At 39.8% G+C, this 17980-nt stretch overlaps 2 protein-coding genes across 7 annotated transcripts; one reads left to right on the top strand and one right to left on the bottom strand.

Annotated features, from left to right (window-relative positions):
• Positions 1-215: 215 nt before the first annotated feature.
• LOC100123075 (nuclear receptor-binding protein homolog) lies at positions 216-11103 on the bottom strand. 3 transcript variants are annotated; one of them, XM_003425236.5, is made up of 12 exons: positions 10651-11103; positions 9781-10230; positions 7874-7960; positions 6399-6623; positions 5858-5988; positions 5426-5520; positions 4506-4589; positions 3986-4273; positions 3745-3904; positions 3440-3626; positions 3244-3363; positions 216-2947 (listed from the first exon to the last, which is right to left on the bottom strand). In XM_003425236.5, the coding sequence occupies exons 2-12, from the start codon at positions 9907-9909 to the stop codon at positions 2648-2650; spliced, it is 1806 nt and encodes a 601-aa protein (XP_003425284.1). In that variant the 5' UTR covers positions 9910-10230; positions 10651-11103; the 3' UTR covers positions 216-2647. The 3 variants fall into 3 exon arrangements, with proteins under 3 accessions (XP_003425284.1, XP_008201901.1, XP_003425283.1); XM_008203679.4 differs by having other exon boundaries at positions 255-2947; positions 9781-10156; XM_003425235.5 differs by having other exon boundaries at positions 255-2947; positions 9781-10160; positions 10651-11092.
• Positions 11104-12560: 1457 nt separating this feature from the next.
• On the top strand, positions 12561-17925 carry LOC100680024. 4 transcript variants are annotated; one of them, XM_003425278.4, is made up of 6 exons: positions 12561-16222; positions 16290-16353; positions 16424-16831; positions 16884-16973; positions 17056-17197; positions 17303-17925. In XM_003425278.4, the coding sequence occupies exons 1-6, from the start codon at positions 16107-16109 to the stop codon at positions 17380-17382; spliced, it is 900 nt and encodes a 299-aa protein (XP_003425326.2). In that variant the 5' UTR covers positions 12561-16106; the 3' UTR covers positions 17383-17925. The 4 variants fall into 4 exon arrangements, with proteins under 4 accessions (XP_003425326.2, XP_008201904.1, XP_008201902.1 ...); XM_008203682.3 differs by having other exon boundaries at positions 12562-16222; positions 16607-16831; XM_008203680.4 differs by having other exon boundaries at positions 12562-16222; positions 16424-16819; positions 17303-17415.
• The last annotated feature ends 55 nt before the right edge of the window (positions 17926-17980 follow it).

The following is a 17980-nucleotide window of genomic DNA, read 5'->3' on the forward strand; positions in this document are numbered from 1 at the left end:
TCACATATCCCAGTACTTTCTCTCGCTCGTTCTTTCGTGTTACTTTTCACTACAACAATTCTGTTTTTATTACAAAGCTTTACAACAAAAATGTTTGTTTTTCGCCTGCGCCTATCTTTTCTACATAGAAGCTCGATGAGAGCGAGAATCTTATTCCTGCTAATCCACATAGTATCGCCTAGGATTTTGTAAGCCGTTTTGTATTTTATTCATACTTTTTTCTTATGAAAATGCAACAATTTGTTTTTTTTTTCTTTCTATAGAGGTATGAAAATGGAGCAGTATTTTCTCTCTCGGTTTTTCTCATTCACACTCATTCATGCAAGCACTCTCCATTTCTCTTTCTCTCTTTCTTATTATCATCCGATCGCAGTTTCCGTTTTACATTACATCCTTTTTCACAATCTTTCTCTCCCATCTTGGCCAAGCGCGTGTTATTGTAAATGCAAAAAAGACGTAACGAGGTCGGTATGTTAGTCCGTTTAGCACTCGAATATAACTATATGACTAGTTTTCTGTGTTGACAGATTCTCTTAAAAATATAATTATTTACAAGGATTTCCCTTTTTCGTTGTCTCTTCCTTACTCTATATGTCCTCCTTTAAAACGTCGACTGATTTGAATATTAAAGTATGCTAAAACTAATTGATATATCAACTTTCATTATTCTTGTTCTACGTTCTTTATATCTGAACTTAAAAATTTATTTAAAGTCGAACGATTCAGAATAGGGTTTATAAAATCTTAAAAATATATCAAAAATAAAAAATTTAAAATGTTTGATCGTAAAACATCATGCTCGTCAAGTACTTAGCGGCTGCTCAAACTGAATAAATAAGTTTAATGTACCATCATAGAAATCAAGATATTCATGAAAGTATTTTATATACTCAATTCGCGTTTATTGATACGCACGAATGTATATTTATCCATTAGTAGATAAAAGAATATTTATCTATATCACAAAGTTTGATTGAATATTTAAGTGGATACAAACGGTGTTTTTATTTTTCTCTTCCTCGTCGAAGTATTTGCTCATAAGAGGAGAGAAAGAGGAAGAGACAAAGAAAAAAATTACAAGGAATTCTTTTAATAACCTTGGTTGCATCACATCAATAATACCCAAGTTTTCGCCGCTCCCGTGGCTACTATCTTCGGCAATGTTTATTGCCGTAAAAATTATCTCTCGGGAGACTCGTGGTATATAGCATTTTATTTACTTCAAGTATATCATTTTTTAGCGACTTCGTTAATACGATTCGCACCGCTGGCCAGAGGGTTTCTTTTTTCTATTTACTTTGTGCGAGACATGGATTATATTACGATCCATCGGATTGTTTTATCTCTTATTCTTCTCTCTTCCTTTATTAATATTCATTATTTATTTTATTGTTAATAGTATTATTAGTTTTAAGTTTTCTATGAAAAACGAGGACGGCACAAAGCGCCGTACATTTACAAGATAATCTTTACAAGTAATGTACTGGAACGGAACAATGCGAACATCTTAATTTTCGTTACCTTAAGATGAGCGTAGCATTCTATCAAAGTGATTTAATCTTATGTAAAGGCTGCAAAAATGATTCTATAATACACATATTTCAAATGCATTCTTAATAAGTAACTTCTGAGCATAAAAATGTTCGCACAATTTATCAAGCAGCCAATTTTAATATTTTAAAAATCTGAAGCTTTTTTTTAACTATAATGCCATGCAATTGAAATCTTTGAAATTGTTATAGATTTAAAAATAATTTATCAAGATATCCTCAGTCCGTTCCTATTGCTGTTTCATTTACATCTAGTACTGTTCATCAATTCGAACGTTTGATCCTTGGGCTTTCAAAAACTTTTAAAACTTTTTAAATTAATGCAGTTAAACCAATTATTTAAACAGCTTTTGAAACTGATACTCAAAGGAAAATTTGTTATATCAACGAATGAATTAGCAAGATTGTTATTACCAAAATTACGTCATGTATACAATGAGGTCAAATCAAGCCGGCAGTCCGTCAAGTGCAAAATTTTTTTAGATCGGTTAGTAATTAAACTTATTTCAATAACGTTCAAATCAAATTGTACAGTTCTAGAACTTGTTTATTACTGATCGCTCGAAGAAAAAAAAGAAAAAACGTAGATTTTATGTGGAAAAAACCTAATGTACGTATCAAAGTAAGCCACGGGGCTCTTAGCCTTCTTTTTTCCTCTTATATCACCCTTGCTATTTTTACAACAGAGAACTCTTATAGATTTTCACTTTAAACTTTTAAGCCTTTAATTGATCGATAGTTATTAAAATTTGATAATCATTAAAATAATCGTTAAGAATATATTTAAAACATAAACCCTAAATGAATATTTATTTGTTTTAATTTTGAATGCAATTAATGATTAATTTATAATTAGAGAAAATAAAGTATTAATTAGATATTATATAATAACTATGTATCGATCCTAATAAACATAAAAAGTTCCAGTTCTCTACATTCTGCGATAGCGTTTTGTATATCAATATTTCTCTTCTCATACTCTCCTTTATCATCGTCTTACTTAAAATATAAAAATACATAGCCAGTCTATACATGGAGCGTGCAAAGTGGCACAATAGTGGAGTCGAGACAAAAACGGATCGGTAGACAGCCGGTGGTTAACTACCGACCTCACCCGCGATCGTCTGAGGTTCCGCATTATCAGGCTCATGACGTCGCTGCTGTGTCGGCTGCTGCTGTAAATATGGCCTTGTAGCTGGTTCGACGTTCTTCGCGGGGGAAGGCTGTTTCACATCTTCGAGTCGCTGAAGTCGTGGAAACTCAGGACCAGGCAGCAACAGCGTCGTTTGGTTGGGCAGGTTCGTGAGCGAAACGAGGCCCGGACTCAACATTTGTTGTTTGCTACAACAACTGCGTAACCCTTCATCGATCAGGTTTGCTATTTTATCCCGATCGTCCTGCAAGCAAATAATATTTTTACAACAGACGTCTATTATATTGCCTTTAGTGATTAAATGTGAGCGTTCAACACTGCTTTAGTTTATAACATGTAGGTAGGTGTACCTGCACCTGGATATTTTGGTCCAATACCTGAACATAAATATTTTTCTATGTTTATAAGCATAATAGTTATCTAAGAATCTTATGATAGATACCATACTCTTTTTTTGACGTTGAAGATGTTTAAGTTGGGTTAGATTTAAATATATTTTGTTATCTTATGTACATAATTATGAAATTATTTAACACTCACTTCGTTAATGAAGCCGAAGTGTACAAGTTCCTGTGCTAGTAGCATTGACGTGTCTGCTTGTGTCACTGGACAAGTTAACTGCCGATTCATTTTATCATCCATTCTTAATAATATTGTCATCTATAAAAATAATATGATGAATGCGTAAGTACAACAAAAATAGAGAAAACATTAAATCATACTACTAAGTACTTACGAGTAACTCGCAGCTTTCTTCTCTAGGCTTGACGTTACACATCATGTTGACTACTCTACGCGACTCCACGTCAACGGGCTCTGGAGTTACTGACTTCACTGACTCAGTGACTTCAGGGGATATTGCCCGAGGCCTGACAGGCGGTGGAAGCTTAGCCATAAATGCGGTCAACGGATAAATTCCATACCTATCATATACATCAACTTACTTTAGATACAGACGACACTAACTTAGTTAAACGTTTTTAAAAACTCCATAATATTTCCATTTTTCTAGTTTTAAATCTAAGAAAAATAGTTACTAACTTTACATCCTCGACGAACTTTTCCAATTTCTCTGCTACAGGTATATCACTAAGACGAATTTGATGAGGAGGCCTGTTTTGATATTTAATCTCGGCAACAACAGTGTCTGGACCGTATAGCCTTTGCAGTACTTCATCTGTTATAGTTTCAGAGATATTTGCTGCAAATACAATAATACTTTTGAGTTTCGTTCTACATTAATTTTGAAATTAAACATTTTAAATATTATTCAAAATCGTACTGGCTGAGTTGACTAAAGCGTGCGCTGCAAGCAACTTTAATGAATGAACTTCAAAGAGGACTGGGTGAAAAAGCAGCTCCCTAGCACTAGGTCTGCTCAGTGGATCTGATTGAAGACACTTTCGAATAAAGTCTTTTTGCTGTGCATCATCGAGCGACTCTATCGTTTTGTTGATATTTTCCTCTGTAACGACAGTGCCACTGTCTCCATTACCCTGAATTTCTAAAGCGGCCATCTCTAACGCACACATACCAAATGAGTAGATATCAATGGCAGGTGTTGCTGAATCTGAAAATAGCAGAAATTTATTAGAACTCATAAATGAAAATTAATTTAAAAAAAAAACGAAATTGTTTTGCTATAAGTGCAACAATAATTTCTTAATGACTTTATCGATGATAAAGCTTTACTTACAATTTTTGTCTGTAAAATATTACAAATGTATGAAAAATGCATTTTCTAGAATTTTTTGAGCAAATCTATGTAACATAATGTAGTCAGTGTATAATATAATACTTACTTCCATATTCTGGAGCAACAAAATGCATATTCTTCATGTTTTCCCTGTGGGTCTTTATGTGATGGTGGATCGCATCTGGGGCCACTGAAATCATACATAACATTTTATTTTTCAAAATACATTGGCGCAACAGTTTTTACCATCTCTCGTTAAAAAGATATTAATGCATACAAAAATCTTATCCTAAGAGTAACTTGAGCCCTTATGTGTTATCAACTCCTAAACTTATGAACGACCATTCTTAATTTAATGCAATGTATAAGGAAATAAAAAATGAGAAAAGAAAGAGAAATGACGAAATATAAACCAATGCAAGCAAACAGTGTTATACGTATTAAACTTATGAGTTACATGTACCTCACTGGCTTACTCTACTTAGCTCCAATAAGTTGTCCGTCATAACCAATTTTTCCAGAGAGACTTCAGGGTCAGTCTTCCGTGTTGATCTTCCGCGTAGATGTCTAGCACCGTTGAGTACTCGTTACTGCGCACGGAGAAATCCTCTTTCACTTCTTAGGAAGCTTGAAGACTTGGCTGTATTATCGTTCATTACACATTTAGATTAGCCTATGTAATATTGCGTGAATGGGGACTCAAGTTACTCTGATTATTCATATTCTCGCAATTCTCTTGCACAGATCACGACGAGACTGATTTAGCGACATAGCAAGACGAGATACGAGGATTTTAGAATTGTTATTGTCATTAAGAGCTGTTTACTTCTCGAGTCAACCTTTTATTAAGCGTAAAGTCGAGTTTTTGTCAATTACTTATGAATGTCATTGACAGTATGTATGACAATTGATAAAAGTTTTTTTGCACGTCTCATTGCCAACGCTTAGACCGACGTAATTTTCTCTTATTCTATTATGTGAATTTTTGTATTTCATCGGACTTTGAACGAAGATAATAATACTTACCAGAGCCGATCTTGACTAGACCGTTGTGCTGGATGAATATCGTGTCGCAAGTCAAATTTCCGTGAATTATGGGAGGTGAACAGGAATGCAAATAACTGAAAAATCAATTTTCAATATTAGTTTATCTTGAAATTTTATTTTTCTGGTAAATAAATTTAAAGGCGAGAATTTCATAAGCTTGTCGTTATAACTGAATATAATTGTTAACGGCAGCATTTTGTAGCTTGTAAAACGAGAAATAAAAAGATCAGATTAAACAGCTGAAAAGAAATCGGAGTCGAGAAAGTTGTTCATTCAGTTCCAAACATAGCCTTCGCTGAATTCGTCATAAGCTCTGTTTATGCTAATGAATTTTTTCGGTCCGATATCTTTCTCTTATTTCTCCAGCCATGCAAAGAATAAAAGACCGATTGTATATTTATTTATACTCACCTAAGTGCAGAAAGAATTTGAGTACACCACCGCTTCCACGCCTGTAACGGTAGTTTTTTGACGTTGCGTTTCGTTCGTTTTAGGAACTGTTTTAAAGACCCAGACGACATATACTCCGTTATAAAAATAACCTGCAAGAATGCGAATGCCGCCATAGTTAACAAAGTTGGCTGTTGGTCGTATGGTAGACACAGTCAAATTTCGAGCGTTGACTCGTCGAGATATTCGACCAAAGAAAAAGCCCTGATAGAAAGGTTCTATGCTAATCTTTCTGACGCAAATCAGAAGCCCAACCAAGTTATGCATCGTCCATATCTTATCTTAATAGGTAGGTAGGCCACATGTACCTATCGTCGATCCGTTAAATTTAGATGCATTAACTCGCAAGATTTCTTAACTCAGTGCAATGATTGTAATTATTATGAAGAAGCTATATTTCATCAAAATACTAGTCAACCTCTGATCTGTCAGCGATTTTGTCGAGAGATTTTTCTTATTTAAGTATACAGATATTGATGTATAGACAGTAAAGGCAACTCACGCGAGGTTTGTCATTATGGGTGTCCGTCCAATACCTATGAAACTTAACAATATTTGGATGCTCGAGTTGTGTGAGGTTCTCAAAGACCAGCTGAATCTTTTCTTCTTGTGCTTTGAAATTTTTGCGTTCTGAGAACTGCACCTCGTTCCAGACGACCTCTACACCTTCCTCGGTATCCATGGCTAGGTAAGCGCAGTCTATTCCCGGTAAATCTTGCTGCTCCATCTGACAAAATAACAATCAATATTTTTAATTATCAACTCAGTATTTGTTTTACAGTTTTCTTCGAAAATTAAAAAAGAACCACGAAGTTAATGTCTAAAAAAATGTATCTACTCTGAAATCATATTCATTTTTAAAATCAAGCTCTCGTATAGTTTGCTCTTGCTTGGTTCGGTCTCTCTCTCTCTCTCGGGCCCAACGAAACTCGAACGGTCCCGCCAATCAACAATTCAAACATCGCTCGCGTCAATTAGCGGCCAAACAGCCTAAAGTTTCGTTTTGCTCCTAACAATCGCTCAGCCGCGCAGAGACATGAAAGCGCACTCTCCGCCTGGTTATTTCTAGAAATGTATTGTAATGAGGTAAACGGCAATCATCCGTCTCGCTATAACATATACTTAGCAAAGGCGCGCTCGAACAACAACGCAGTTGGAGCGCTTTCATGCTCGTTTGCCATTACATGGATGTGACCTTGCCAAGTATTTCAGCGCCGCACGCCGAGAGGGGACCGCGGTAGCAGCAGCCGGAATAGAGAACGAGCGGTACAGGCGGCGCAGCCTCTTTCTCTTTATCTCTGGCCGAGCGAGTTGATGAGACATAATACAGCAACGAGTCGAGTCACGGCTCCATCCGAAAATTGCGCATACGTTCAGCTGCTCATTCAGAGACAAGCTTGTATAATATGTGTGTCAAACAAATGTTTTCGGGGCTTGTGTTTTCGCGAATTGATATTTATGAACTGGCGTGATAAGCGAGGCGAAGAATGGAGTTGGTGACGATGACGAAGGTGTTCCGTTGTCAGCGAGAGGAAGAGCAGACTCGTTTCAAAATATTATTGAATGTGTTGCAATTAGTTATAAAAGCAGAGGCGTCAGCTCTCGAGTACATGGAAAGCCTTGAAAGTTTTCATCTCATATCGACAATCGTTCGCATGTGCAGCATAATATTTTAAAATGTCCTACATAATATTATCGACTGAATAATCTTGTTCGCTGATTACGACGAAGATTTCATAGTAGATACAAACCCTACCTTTCCTCATTATAAATTACACGCCGTAATAAAAAAAAATCTGAAATCGACACATCCCACACGTGTGGGTATACGCGTAGCAGACCCTCGTGACGAATAAATCTATAAACCGAGATTCCCCCGCGATTTTATCTTGGCCGGTGTCAATTGATAATAACTCCGACTCCGCTATATCATCACTACGCAGTAGCAGCAGCAGCAGCAGTAACAGTAATCCGTACCTCCGACTCGGCTACTTCGTTGTCAGCGCTCTTCGCGGTGCTGAAGTTTGTGCCATCGCTCAACGTTGATTTGGAACCTACGTACACCTGAAAGTCAAATTTGATAATTAGCACACGATGGTCATATCCAAATGATGCTTGAATAATCGTATGGGGCGGGGGTGATTCTATTGCGCTTATGGAGATTTGGACGAGGTAAACAGGAAGAGTCTTTATAAATATGCATCAACGAGATTAATCCCTTTCGAGAAGTTTGGAAAGCGTTCAGATATTGCCGATGGATGAACGGAGGGGTTCTCCAATAGGAGCGCGTATTTTTAGCTCTCTCTCTCTTTTTCGGAAAATACGAAACCTAGACGGAATTCATTCTGCCAAAATTTCAATGCAAGAGACTGACGGCCTGCGGTAATTTAGAACTTGGCGCCACCTAAATCATTCGTAAACACCTGTTTTCGTCTTTTCGTTTCTGAACGCAGCGCAGCGAACACTTGTATAAACACGTCATCATGTTTTTACCCCCGAGGAGAGACTTTTGAAAAATCTTGCAAGTTCAATTAACTTATTACTCTTGCAGTTGCGGCGATAACAATTATCATTGAGAGCTTCTGATTAATGCGAAATATTCTGGAATGGCAATTGAAATCGGTTATTCAAGGCGACGAGCGAATGAAAATTGGCATTAGGTATAGACTGACTACTTATTGAAAGAAGCCGCGATATCAAAGGCGCTTTGTCCAAGTATTTTTAAGCGACAATTTAGTTAATTAATTTTGATAAAGTCTCTTGGTGAGCATCACCTTGAAAATATTTCTTTCATTCGAGTTTGTGAAATCACTGGGACTGTACTTATATCCATATGCCTTGATCGAATCATTTGATGCAACATTTTTATTTGCTTGCTTAGTATAGATAGAAAAATTTATAGTAATGCAAGCTTTATATGTGCTACGCAAGACTTGTATTTGCAATGCGATTACTGGTATATTCAAATGAACTGATAAAAACAATCTTATTTTATGTAATATCTCAAACTGCAAGCACTTTAAATGAAAAATAAACAAAATAATGAAAGTGAGATACACAAGTTATCTTGGCAACTACTGTTAGACGCTAAATTGTAAATCAATTAGTAATATGCATACAGTATACATAGATATAGTAGCATATATAGCTAGTTGCCATATTGTATTGAACTAAAACAAAATTATATGCACCAAGTATGAAACTATGAAAAGAACCTTAAATAGATGGATTTTCTCACATACTTAGCATCAAAATTTCTGAGATTTGACAAGCCACCTTTTGAACAACCCATATGTCCATATGTTTTTGAATATTCAATATTGATAATACAAATTAAACAAGATTCTTTTGACATTAAATGAATTAATTTTGAATATACAACTTTCCACGAGTGAATCAGAGGTTTTAATTGACCTCTGCAGTCATGTAGACGAACTTTTGTCACTGAGAGCGAGAAAAAAGTGAGGTTGGAATCCTGTCAAGATAACAATGAGACCGAGTATCACAAACTTTGATGTGTTTAATTTTTGACAGAAAATTGAAAATTAATTACAGCCGTTTTGCAATATAATGTTTTGAATTGAAAAAATCAACTAATATTGAGTATTTCATTCACGAGACACAAATCATTGCAAAAGATTCTTTGTATTGATCATATCGTTGATATGCCAGAAATAATTGATACTTGGCAGATTGAAAGAAAAAATGTTGGATTTGCATACAGTTCAAACAGTGAGTCACTGCAGAACATTGGCTCTGAAAAGAGATCTCCCTCTATCTCTATCACAAAGGCTAACCATTAAACGACAGTTAGATGATGGATCTTAGAGTTGGCATATCATTTGGTCAGTATTATCTGAAGAAGGCCAGCAAGTAAAACGTACCTCCTCTCTACGCTTGAGCCACCGCCCGCAGGGGCTTTCCTCCAGGATTTCGCTCTCATCTTCGGAGTCCTCACCACTTTCCCTAGGGGACTTGTGTTCGGGGTCCGTGCTGGAGCGGCTCCCGGGCATCACACTCTCTGTACTGGGTCTAGGAGAGTCGTTATTATTACAGGTAGATTGGAGGCAGCAGTAGCAGCGACAGCCTGTTCTGGCACATCAGTCCTGCTGTATGCACTGGGCACAGCGACCAATGATATTGACACTGATGACACATGCGGCACTGTTCCCCTAGGATGCACACGCAGAGCCAACGCAGGCTGGTTAGCACTCTGCCTGCTAGGCGAAGACGAACCAGGGGGTCAGCATGTGTAGAGGCCTTTCTAGCGACAGGAGACACCAGTCAGAGTCTAACCTGGAGCTCAGCAGCTCTCAGCAGACCACCATGAAGCACTAGAGGGCAAGAGAGAAGAGAGAGTTGATTGTCTGCTCGGCTCCATGCATATATACGTGCGTGACAATACGCACACGACTGCAAGGAAAGGAAGGAGTGAGCGAGAGAGGAAGGATACATAAGTAGTCGCGAGTGATCGGCAGCCGAACCGAGACGAGGATATACGTGTCCGGCGGAGAGAGGGAGAGAGAAAAAGAAGCAAGTAAAACGGAGCCGAAGGAAGGAAAAACGAAGAAAGGGTTTGCAGCAGGTCTCGCGCCGACACTAGGTAGCCGTGCACTTCCTCTCTCCTTCCTCGCTCTCCCGAAGCCGCGCCGTTGTAGTGTCTCTCTCTCTCACTCTCTCTCTCTCTCTCTCTCTCTCTCTCTCTCTCTCTCTCTCCTCCTCGGCTGCGGCGACAATAACGCATAGGTACTTACGAGTATCGGAGCACGCACGTCGACGCGAGAGTACGAGTGCACGCGAGCAGATCGAAGCCAGGTACAGCGCAGACCTCCAGTCGACGTTGCACAGCGGCAGGTCCTCTCCACAACGGGTGTCGGCTGCGGGGGCCAAGAACGTCTGCTCTGGCGGGGTGGGGAGAAGGGGTGCAAGCAGATAGCAGCAGCGAGTGTCGTGTATATATATATATATATATATATAAATTAACCGCACTGTATACGAGTTTATATACGAGATACACAACCGGACACCGGCGACTCGACGATCACAGAGCACAGCAGACCTTCTGCAGCAGCACACGCGCACTGTAGGGGTTATAGAGAGCAACAGCAGTCGTGCCGATGGTGTCCGAGAGACGGAGTCGCGCCGGATGGCTGCTGATGCAGGGGGGACTCGCGCAGTGAGTGTGGTGTGCGAGGACTGAGCCGCGCGCGCACTGCTCTTTCAAGAGCTCTCCTTCCCTCTCTCTCTCTCTCTCTCTCTCTCTTTCTCTCTCTCGCACTCCGAGCGGCGCTGTCCGTCTCCGTCTCTCGGAGTCGCAGTTTTCGCGCACGTATACAACCACGGCCTATATATATATATATATATAACGATATGGCAGCGGCGGCGCCAGGAACGGATACGGTCGGGGGCCGGCGGTGGCGCCGTCGTCATGCGCCACACACGCGAGTTTCCGTGTACATCCTATATACTTGTGTTAAGATCTGACTGTGCGTGTTTATAATACAACAAATATCGGTATTGTTTTATTTCGAAGCTGCCTATTGTCGCTTACGCAGGTGAGTGTGTGTACACGTCCAGCGGCAGTGCAGGGGGGGAGTAAAAGTACCGGAAAGAAATTTTTCTATTTTTCCTCGATGTGCAGCTGGACTTGGCTGGAGTTTCGCCGGCGCTGGATTTTTCGGCAGCACACTTTAAATGTATATCATGTATAGGTATGTATGGGAGCGTTGTGGACGCTGCTTTACTTGCACTGCTCTGCTCGAATATATACTTATATATATATATATGTAGGCCACTTGGTGCGTTCAGTTCGGAGGTGTAATAACGAAGTACGTACGGGCAGGTGTGAGCGTTGTTAATGCACTTCCAGTACCTATAGGTATGCCTACGCAGTGGCTATTTTTTTATCTCGACTAAGTATTATCTGGAAATTACATTTGGAATTTTTTTTTCGACAGTCTCGAGGTATGACGATCACTGACGTTCTTAATGAATTTTTTTTTTTAACGGAAACCTGCCGCATTCCAATCGAGCGAGTGTTTCTGCTTATCTAGCTATGTATATCGGAGAAATTTTTTAATTCCAAACAAAGAACGACTAACTCTCGTCGGCTACTTTTAAAAGTCGCATCAAGATAGATATCGCTCTATCCATATGTTCTTGTTAATAATATAGGTGTGAATCATCTCATTTAATAACTCATTATACGTATAAATACGTATTGAATGCATCACACACACACACACACATCTCAGAAATGCGTTATCACGTGGTTGGTCATAACAAAACAAAAAGTTGCCAAACTTTTCTGTTAAATTGAAATGAAACGATCACCCAGATACATATATACTTGTATAGTCAGTCGCTGCACCTAAATTATATACTCCACTCGAAAGCGCAGTAAGTATACCAAACTCGTCTTCATTTCAATTTGGCAATATAAGCCAAACGCATACAACCGAAAGTTATAAATAAAGAAATAATTGAATTAAAACCAGTAGGACATTTGAAACTGGTCGCTGCAGGGTCCGGTTCCGCTATACTGCAGGCGCTGAAGAATTGAAAAGAAGGTCCTATACCCCTAAGTATAATCCGCAACCAACCGACGACCACTATAGGTGAAGAAAATAAATGCAAGCATACGGAGTAAAGGGGTGAGGATGGGACAAAATACACACATATATATATATATATATATATATCATATGCACAGGTATATCTCGAAATCGTCTGTTTACACGGGGCTAATTATAACGAGCGCCGCCTCGACTTGGCCAGGCTAATGACGGAATCGATCTAATAATACACACGGCGCGATCCAAATGTCGCGCCTCGACGATATTATATTATGCGCTCTGTTGTCATTTTTTATATCATATAGGTGCATGATCGTCTCCGTTATCGCGCGCGCAGACGTATACAGGTGAGCTATTGCAGAATTACAGATTCGTCAGTTACCGACCGGATGATTTGAATTTTCGCTATTTTTCTCTTTTATATATAGATACACTTGGTATGCATAGAGATTATAACGGCTTTATTTACTCCCACAGCAAATTTTTCCGCGTAAACGCGTCAAGCGCGCATTGCGAAACAAAATCGATTTTCGGCAGCAAAACTCGCGCAAAGATCATAAAAAAAAAAAAAAAAAAAAAAACGTCCAAATAACGAGGCGACCGCCTGTCGGTGAGTGTCGAGTGTATATATACAGATATAGCACACACACGCGTTACCGCAAGCTGTTTGCTCGGCTTTTTTTCCTGTTTCTTTTTTCTTTCTCTTCCGCCGCGCGCGCGAGATATATCGGACAACGATTTCTGCGGCAAGTATATACGAGGCGAATTTTTCACGCGCGAAGACGAACATGTGCCAAGGCTCTCGAGGCGGGCTTTTTCATCGTCGCCGTAAATTTTATTGCGGGTACGCACGTACAGTGTTATGATTCGCGGCTAATCAGGTGGCTTATCCGTGATAATTATTTTGTGTTGAAATGCTTTTTAACGATTAAGGGACACTTTTCGACCAGCTTCATAACTCGTGCATACGCAGCGCACATTCGTAAGAAATTTTTTACGATCGCTCGCGGAAAATTTATTCTAGCCGTAAAAATCTTGCTGAGCCGCGATGCTATAAAAAATGTTTGTTCTTAGCACTGCGGGCTTTATTATGTTTGTCGTGTGATGACACGTGCGCGCGTCGTTTGTATTATGTGATTTATAACAGCTCAATACGCAATCTTTGCTATGTTATTTATTTCCAAACAGATAAGATATTACAATACACATCGATTGTCATCGTAAATATCGTAGAGAAATAATAAGTATATACACGAGTCGAAATTTTTCGTTCTAGGCTACGAAAAATAATACCCATCGCTTTTCCAATTCTTTTGCGCAAAAACTCCAGGGAATAAACTCACTCGTAAACGCGTATATTTATACCGAGTCATTTTTTTCCCCTTTCTTTGGCTTCCTTTTTGCCCTACGCGTACAATACATCCTCGTCCCTTTTACAGCATTCCTATCTTTTTTCTTTTTTTCACTTCTAACTTTTTGCAGCTTTCGCTGGTATACCTATATGTTAACTTTTCCGTGACTACTCCTACTTACGCTTTACGCATACGTACAGGCCGCTTCGTATATTTGTAGAAAATATACTTTGCGCGCTTTTAGTAAGCATCGGAATAACAAGTATTTTTGAAAAATTCATTCCTGCAGCTATTCCGACATGCAGATTACATTTTTTTATTAACATCATGATTTTTTTCTCATATAAAATAAAAATTTATCTGCGAGCTCGCAAAATTGAAAATACACCCGCAGTGAGTCAGCACCATGACTCACGTATGCCATATAGTCTGTGTATACGGTATATTTTTTGAATTTATGATACGGCTGGATAAGCTTTGCGTGCCGAGTATATTCTGGATCCCAACAAATTTTATTCATATTTTCTATCGCAATCAATTGTAAAACAAAGCATAGCGACATCTCCTACTCGACTCATTCCAAATATAACTCAAAAATGTGTGCCTCGTTCCAAAGAGGTGCAGCGCAGCTCGCTCGTAAAAACGAAAATATAAGGGATGCTCTCGACGCTGTGTCACGTTCCGTTGAAACGCGCATCGTCTGTAATAATTCTACCAAGGAGAATCAGGGCATATCTGCCTGATTAATACACAATTGACAATTTCAACCGATCAGGACAAAAATTTGCACATGTTATAACGTATATCGCGAGAAAGATTCTGTCGAAATCGTTTTCTACCGCGGCTAATACGCATACGAGTCGAATTTAAAAAGTATGGCACACGTGGCGTGCAAAAGGAAAGCAAAATATTATGCCCGTCACATATCGCATATTATACTCGCGCGTGCACCGTCTCTCTCTCTCTGCGACAGAAGGCCTTACAAGGTCACCAGGCGGTTCTCCTTATTTGCAAAGCGTACATACGCAAGTAGCTCGCCGCGGTTGACGATATGTCCCTTAAGCAGTCGATATGCCTAAAAATAAAAATGGAAAACACGGATCGTTCGACAGACTCAACCCCGAGTCCGGACATCCTTATACGCGCGTACGTCCCTTTATATTTATACATTATATACACGATCTGTAGTATATATAGGTACTTCCAGTCTCGGAGGAATAAACGTCATGGGCGTGAGTCAACGCGACGGGGCATCTCATCGGCGCGTGAATGAATTTTCTGCGCCTGCAGCGCTCTCGATCGAAATCGTGCGTTTGGTTTTGCATTTTGCCCAGTATTGCGCCTCTTGTATACACTGCTTACGCGTTTTGTAACGAAGCGATCGATGATTTTGCAGGGATTTTATACAATGAAAATATTCAATTTGAATTCGTTCCGCTTGGTTATTAATTCTCGTTTAAAAATCATAAGGTCGAGCGATTGAACGCGCCGAAGCGATATCGAGCTCTCGTTTTGTTTATAATAGAAATATACCACTTTGAAATTTATCGTATCAGCTCTAATTGGAATTAGAAACTGCGTAATTGCGGTCGTATTCGATAGACTTACGCTCGATCGGCTGCAGCAAACGGTTCTATAGAGGCGTACGTAAAAATTATATCTAATCGAATCCAAGTTAAAAGTAGCTCCGTGAAATGCGTATAGTACATACACGAGAGCGTATTCAAAACAGAATGAGAATAGGTATATAGGTGACGTGCGCGATTGCGCGCAGTAGATAATGGCCGAAGCGCGTCAGACACACGTGCGAAGTGCTTTTCTAAAAATAATTTTTACGATAGAGAGGCGTTGACGTAAACATTTAAATCCTTCGGGAGCACAGCTCGTGTATTATTTTTACCTATATATGATCAGGGGAATTCGCAAGTTTGATAAATAATATTGTCACGCTATAGCTACCGTATGAGCTGTTTTAATTTTAATGGACGAACTGAAGCAGAAAAGCGCGGGAAATTCGTCGAATGTAAAAATAAACACCATTTCGGCTTGCCGGCGAATAACCGCAAATCCGCGGCTTTCCAACTGTATATTCGCGCAAACGCAGATCGATCGCGAAGGAAAACAAAACCGGCAAAGTCCTGATAAACGGATAATACAGGCCAGTGTCTCACACTCGATAGAGTTATCGCTAGTGATTCGCACGCGTCCCTAATTCTCTTTAACCGCTCATTAGCGCCTTCGATCATTGATAAAGTTTCTCGATCGTTTGAACGTCAGTCGAAAATGGTGACCAAATTCGATTATCGCGTACCTCGACGAGAAAGCGTGAGATACGATTATTCGAATTCCCTGGCAGTGGCTATCGCCTTCTGCTCGCTCTGGCTTCTTTGCAGGCTTAAGTAAGTACTTACCTAAAGTCGTATGTAAAACAATTGCTTAAGACGTTATGTGTATGTGTATACTCAGGAAACGTTGGCTCACCAATGCACAGCGTTCGCTGTGCAACAGCATCGCGGAGACGTGGAAGAGGGTAAGGTGACAACAATTAGAAACGATTTTTACCCGGAAGTCGTACTCTAAGAGCTAAATTTCGATTTCAGTATAAAAAAGTTGAAAATTTAGCTCGAGCAGTCGACGGTACAAAACAAATAGTTACACCCATCAAAGCAGAGGTCGATCATCCGAAAAACAGCAATAGTTCGAACGAGCCTGCACAAGTAGCTAGCACGAACGACCGATTAAACACCACTTCGTTTTTCGACATCAACAATTTGTTTGCCCAGATGACAGAAAGAAGTCTGACGATAGAGAAAGTCTATCTGCGGAAGCATCTGCTGACCTCCGAGATGAAGCTCTACGCGTCTATGAGACAAACAATGGAGGTTCGAAAAATGCTGCTCCGCGTCAAGGGAAACGAGATGCCCATCGGAGAATCGCCGATGAAGGCGTCCCTCGCTCAGCGGAGACGCTCTTCTTTCTTCGATCGTTCGACCAAGGTACGATGCAAGGTAAGGAGATGATTTTTGTTGTAGACGTTTAAAAATTGACGCGCCTGCGCAGTATTCGAATGTTAGAGCCAGAGACGGGAATGGCAATTCGAGGAAGCCGGAATCGACGCGGAGTCTCAAGGATGATGTGCGTTCGAGTGAGGCGAGTATTATAAGGATAAAGATTTTAACGCAGTGTGTATTGGAAAAATATTGATCAAATTTCTTTCTAATTGCGCCTCCAGCTCGTCTCGTTCGTAGCCAAGATGATCAATCAGAAGGACGAAGTGATCGAGAAACTGCTGCAACACACCGAAGAGATTCTCGAGCTGAACGATAACATGCGTCGGGAAAACGAGCGAATTACAATCGAATTCATCCTTTCAAGTAGGTACATCAACATAGTCAGTCGCGAAAAATTACGCGATTCTGCAGCGGCTAACCATTTGATTAGATAATGGAGCTGCAGATTACTCTATAAATTGCGCGCAGGTTTCAAACCAACGCGATCGTCGCCAGCCTCGTCCTCGTCGGACTTCGGCATCAGCAGCAGCTCGACTGCCCTATTATAATCTCGTATGTAAGAATGCATGTAGCAACGATCAGCCAAGGAAGCCGGCCGGCGTGCAACGATGAGCAGCAGCTTACACGCGCGGAGCATTGACCCGCGCGGCGGCAAAGAAGTGTCTGCGGGTAGAACTGGAAATCAAGGTGAGCCTGCAGGCTCTGACTGGCCGAGACTTTCTATTTATAGACGTGCAGTCGGCGCGCCGTTCTCTATGGGTCCTGGCTACTTGTTGACTGCTGGCTATATATAGGTGTTATTGTATATGCAACATTACTGGGTCAATCGATTCGGTCGATTTATCCTGGACTGATTCGTTTGCCCGATTTTTATTATTGAGGCCGGTGCGGAGACCGTGCTAACTGCGACCTAACAGAGATTTTACATAGCAACGGAGCATGTGATTTTGTAATGTCCTCGCGATTATTTAAAAGCGACTTAGAAACTGCTTTTACTGCTTCTAGGTATTCGATATTATAATATATTGAATAAATTCGACTTTTTTAAATATGTTATTGCATTTACCGATAAAACGTACTGTGGAAGCAAATATCATGTGTCTTTTTTTTAAATTTCCCGCCAAATTTTTATATACTCATTTAGTT

Source organism: Nasonia vitripennis, chromosome 5 (genome assembly GCF_009193385.2).
Source record: "Nasonia vitripennis strain AsymCx chromosome 5, Nvit_psr_1.1, whole genome shotgun sequence".
In the NCBI taxonomy this organism is placed as follows: domain Eukaryota; kingdom Metazoa; phylum Arthropoda; class Insecta; order Hymenoptera; family Pteromalidae; genus Nasonia; species Nasonia vitripennis.

Coding starts and splice junctions, on each gene's coding strand:
- LOC100123075 (XM_003425236.5), bottom strand. CDS start 9,909: ATGCCCGGGAGCCGCTCCAGCACGGACCCCGAACACAAGTCCCCTAGG. Junction 4,274..4,505: donor TGTTGCTCCAGAATATGGAA/GTAAGTATTATA, acceptor TGCTATTTTCAG/ATTCAGCAACACCTGCCATT. Junction 3,364..3,439: donor AAGAAAGCTGCGAGTTACTC/GTAAGTACTTAG, acceptor TTATTTTTATAG/ATGACAATATTATTAAGAAT.
- LOC100680024 (XM_003425278.4), top strand. CDS start 16,107: ATGGTGACCAAATTCGATTATCGCGTACCTCGACGAGAAAGCGTGAGA. Junction 16,223..16,289: donor TGGCTTCTTTGCAGGCTTAA/GTAAGTACTTAC, acceptor GTGTATACTCAG/GAAACGTTGGCTCACCAATG. Junction 17,198..17,302: donor AATCGAATTCATCCTTTCAA/GTAGGTACATCA, acceptor AATTGCGCGCAG/GTTTCAAACCAACGCGATCG.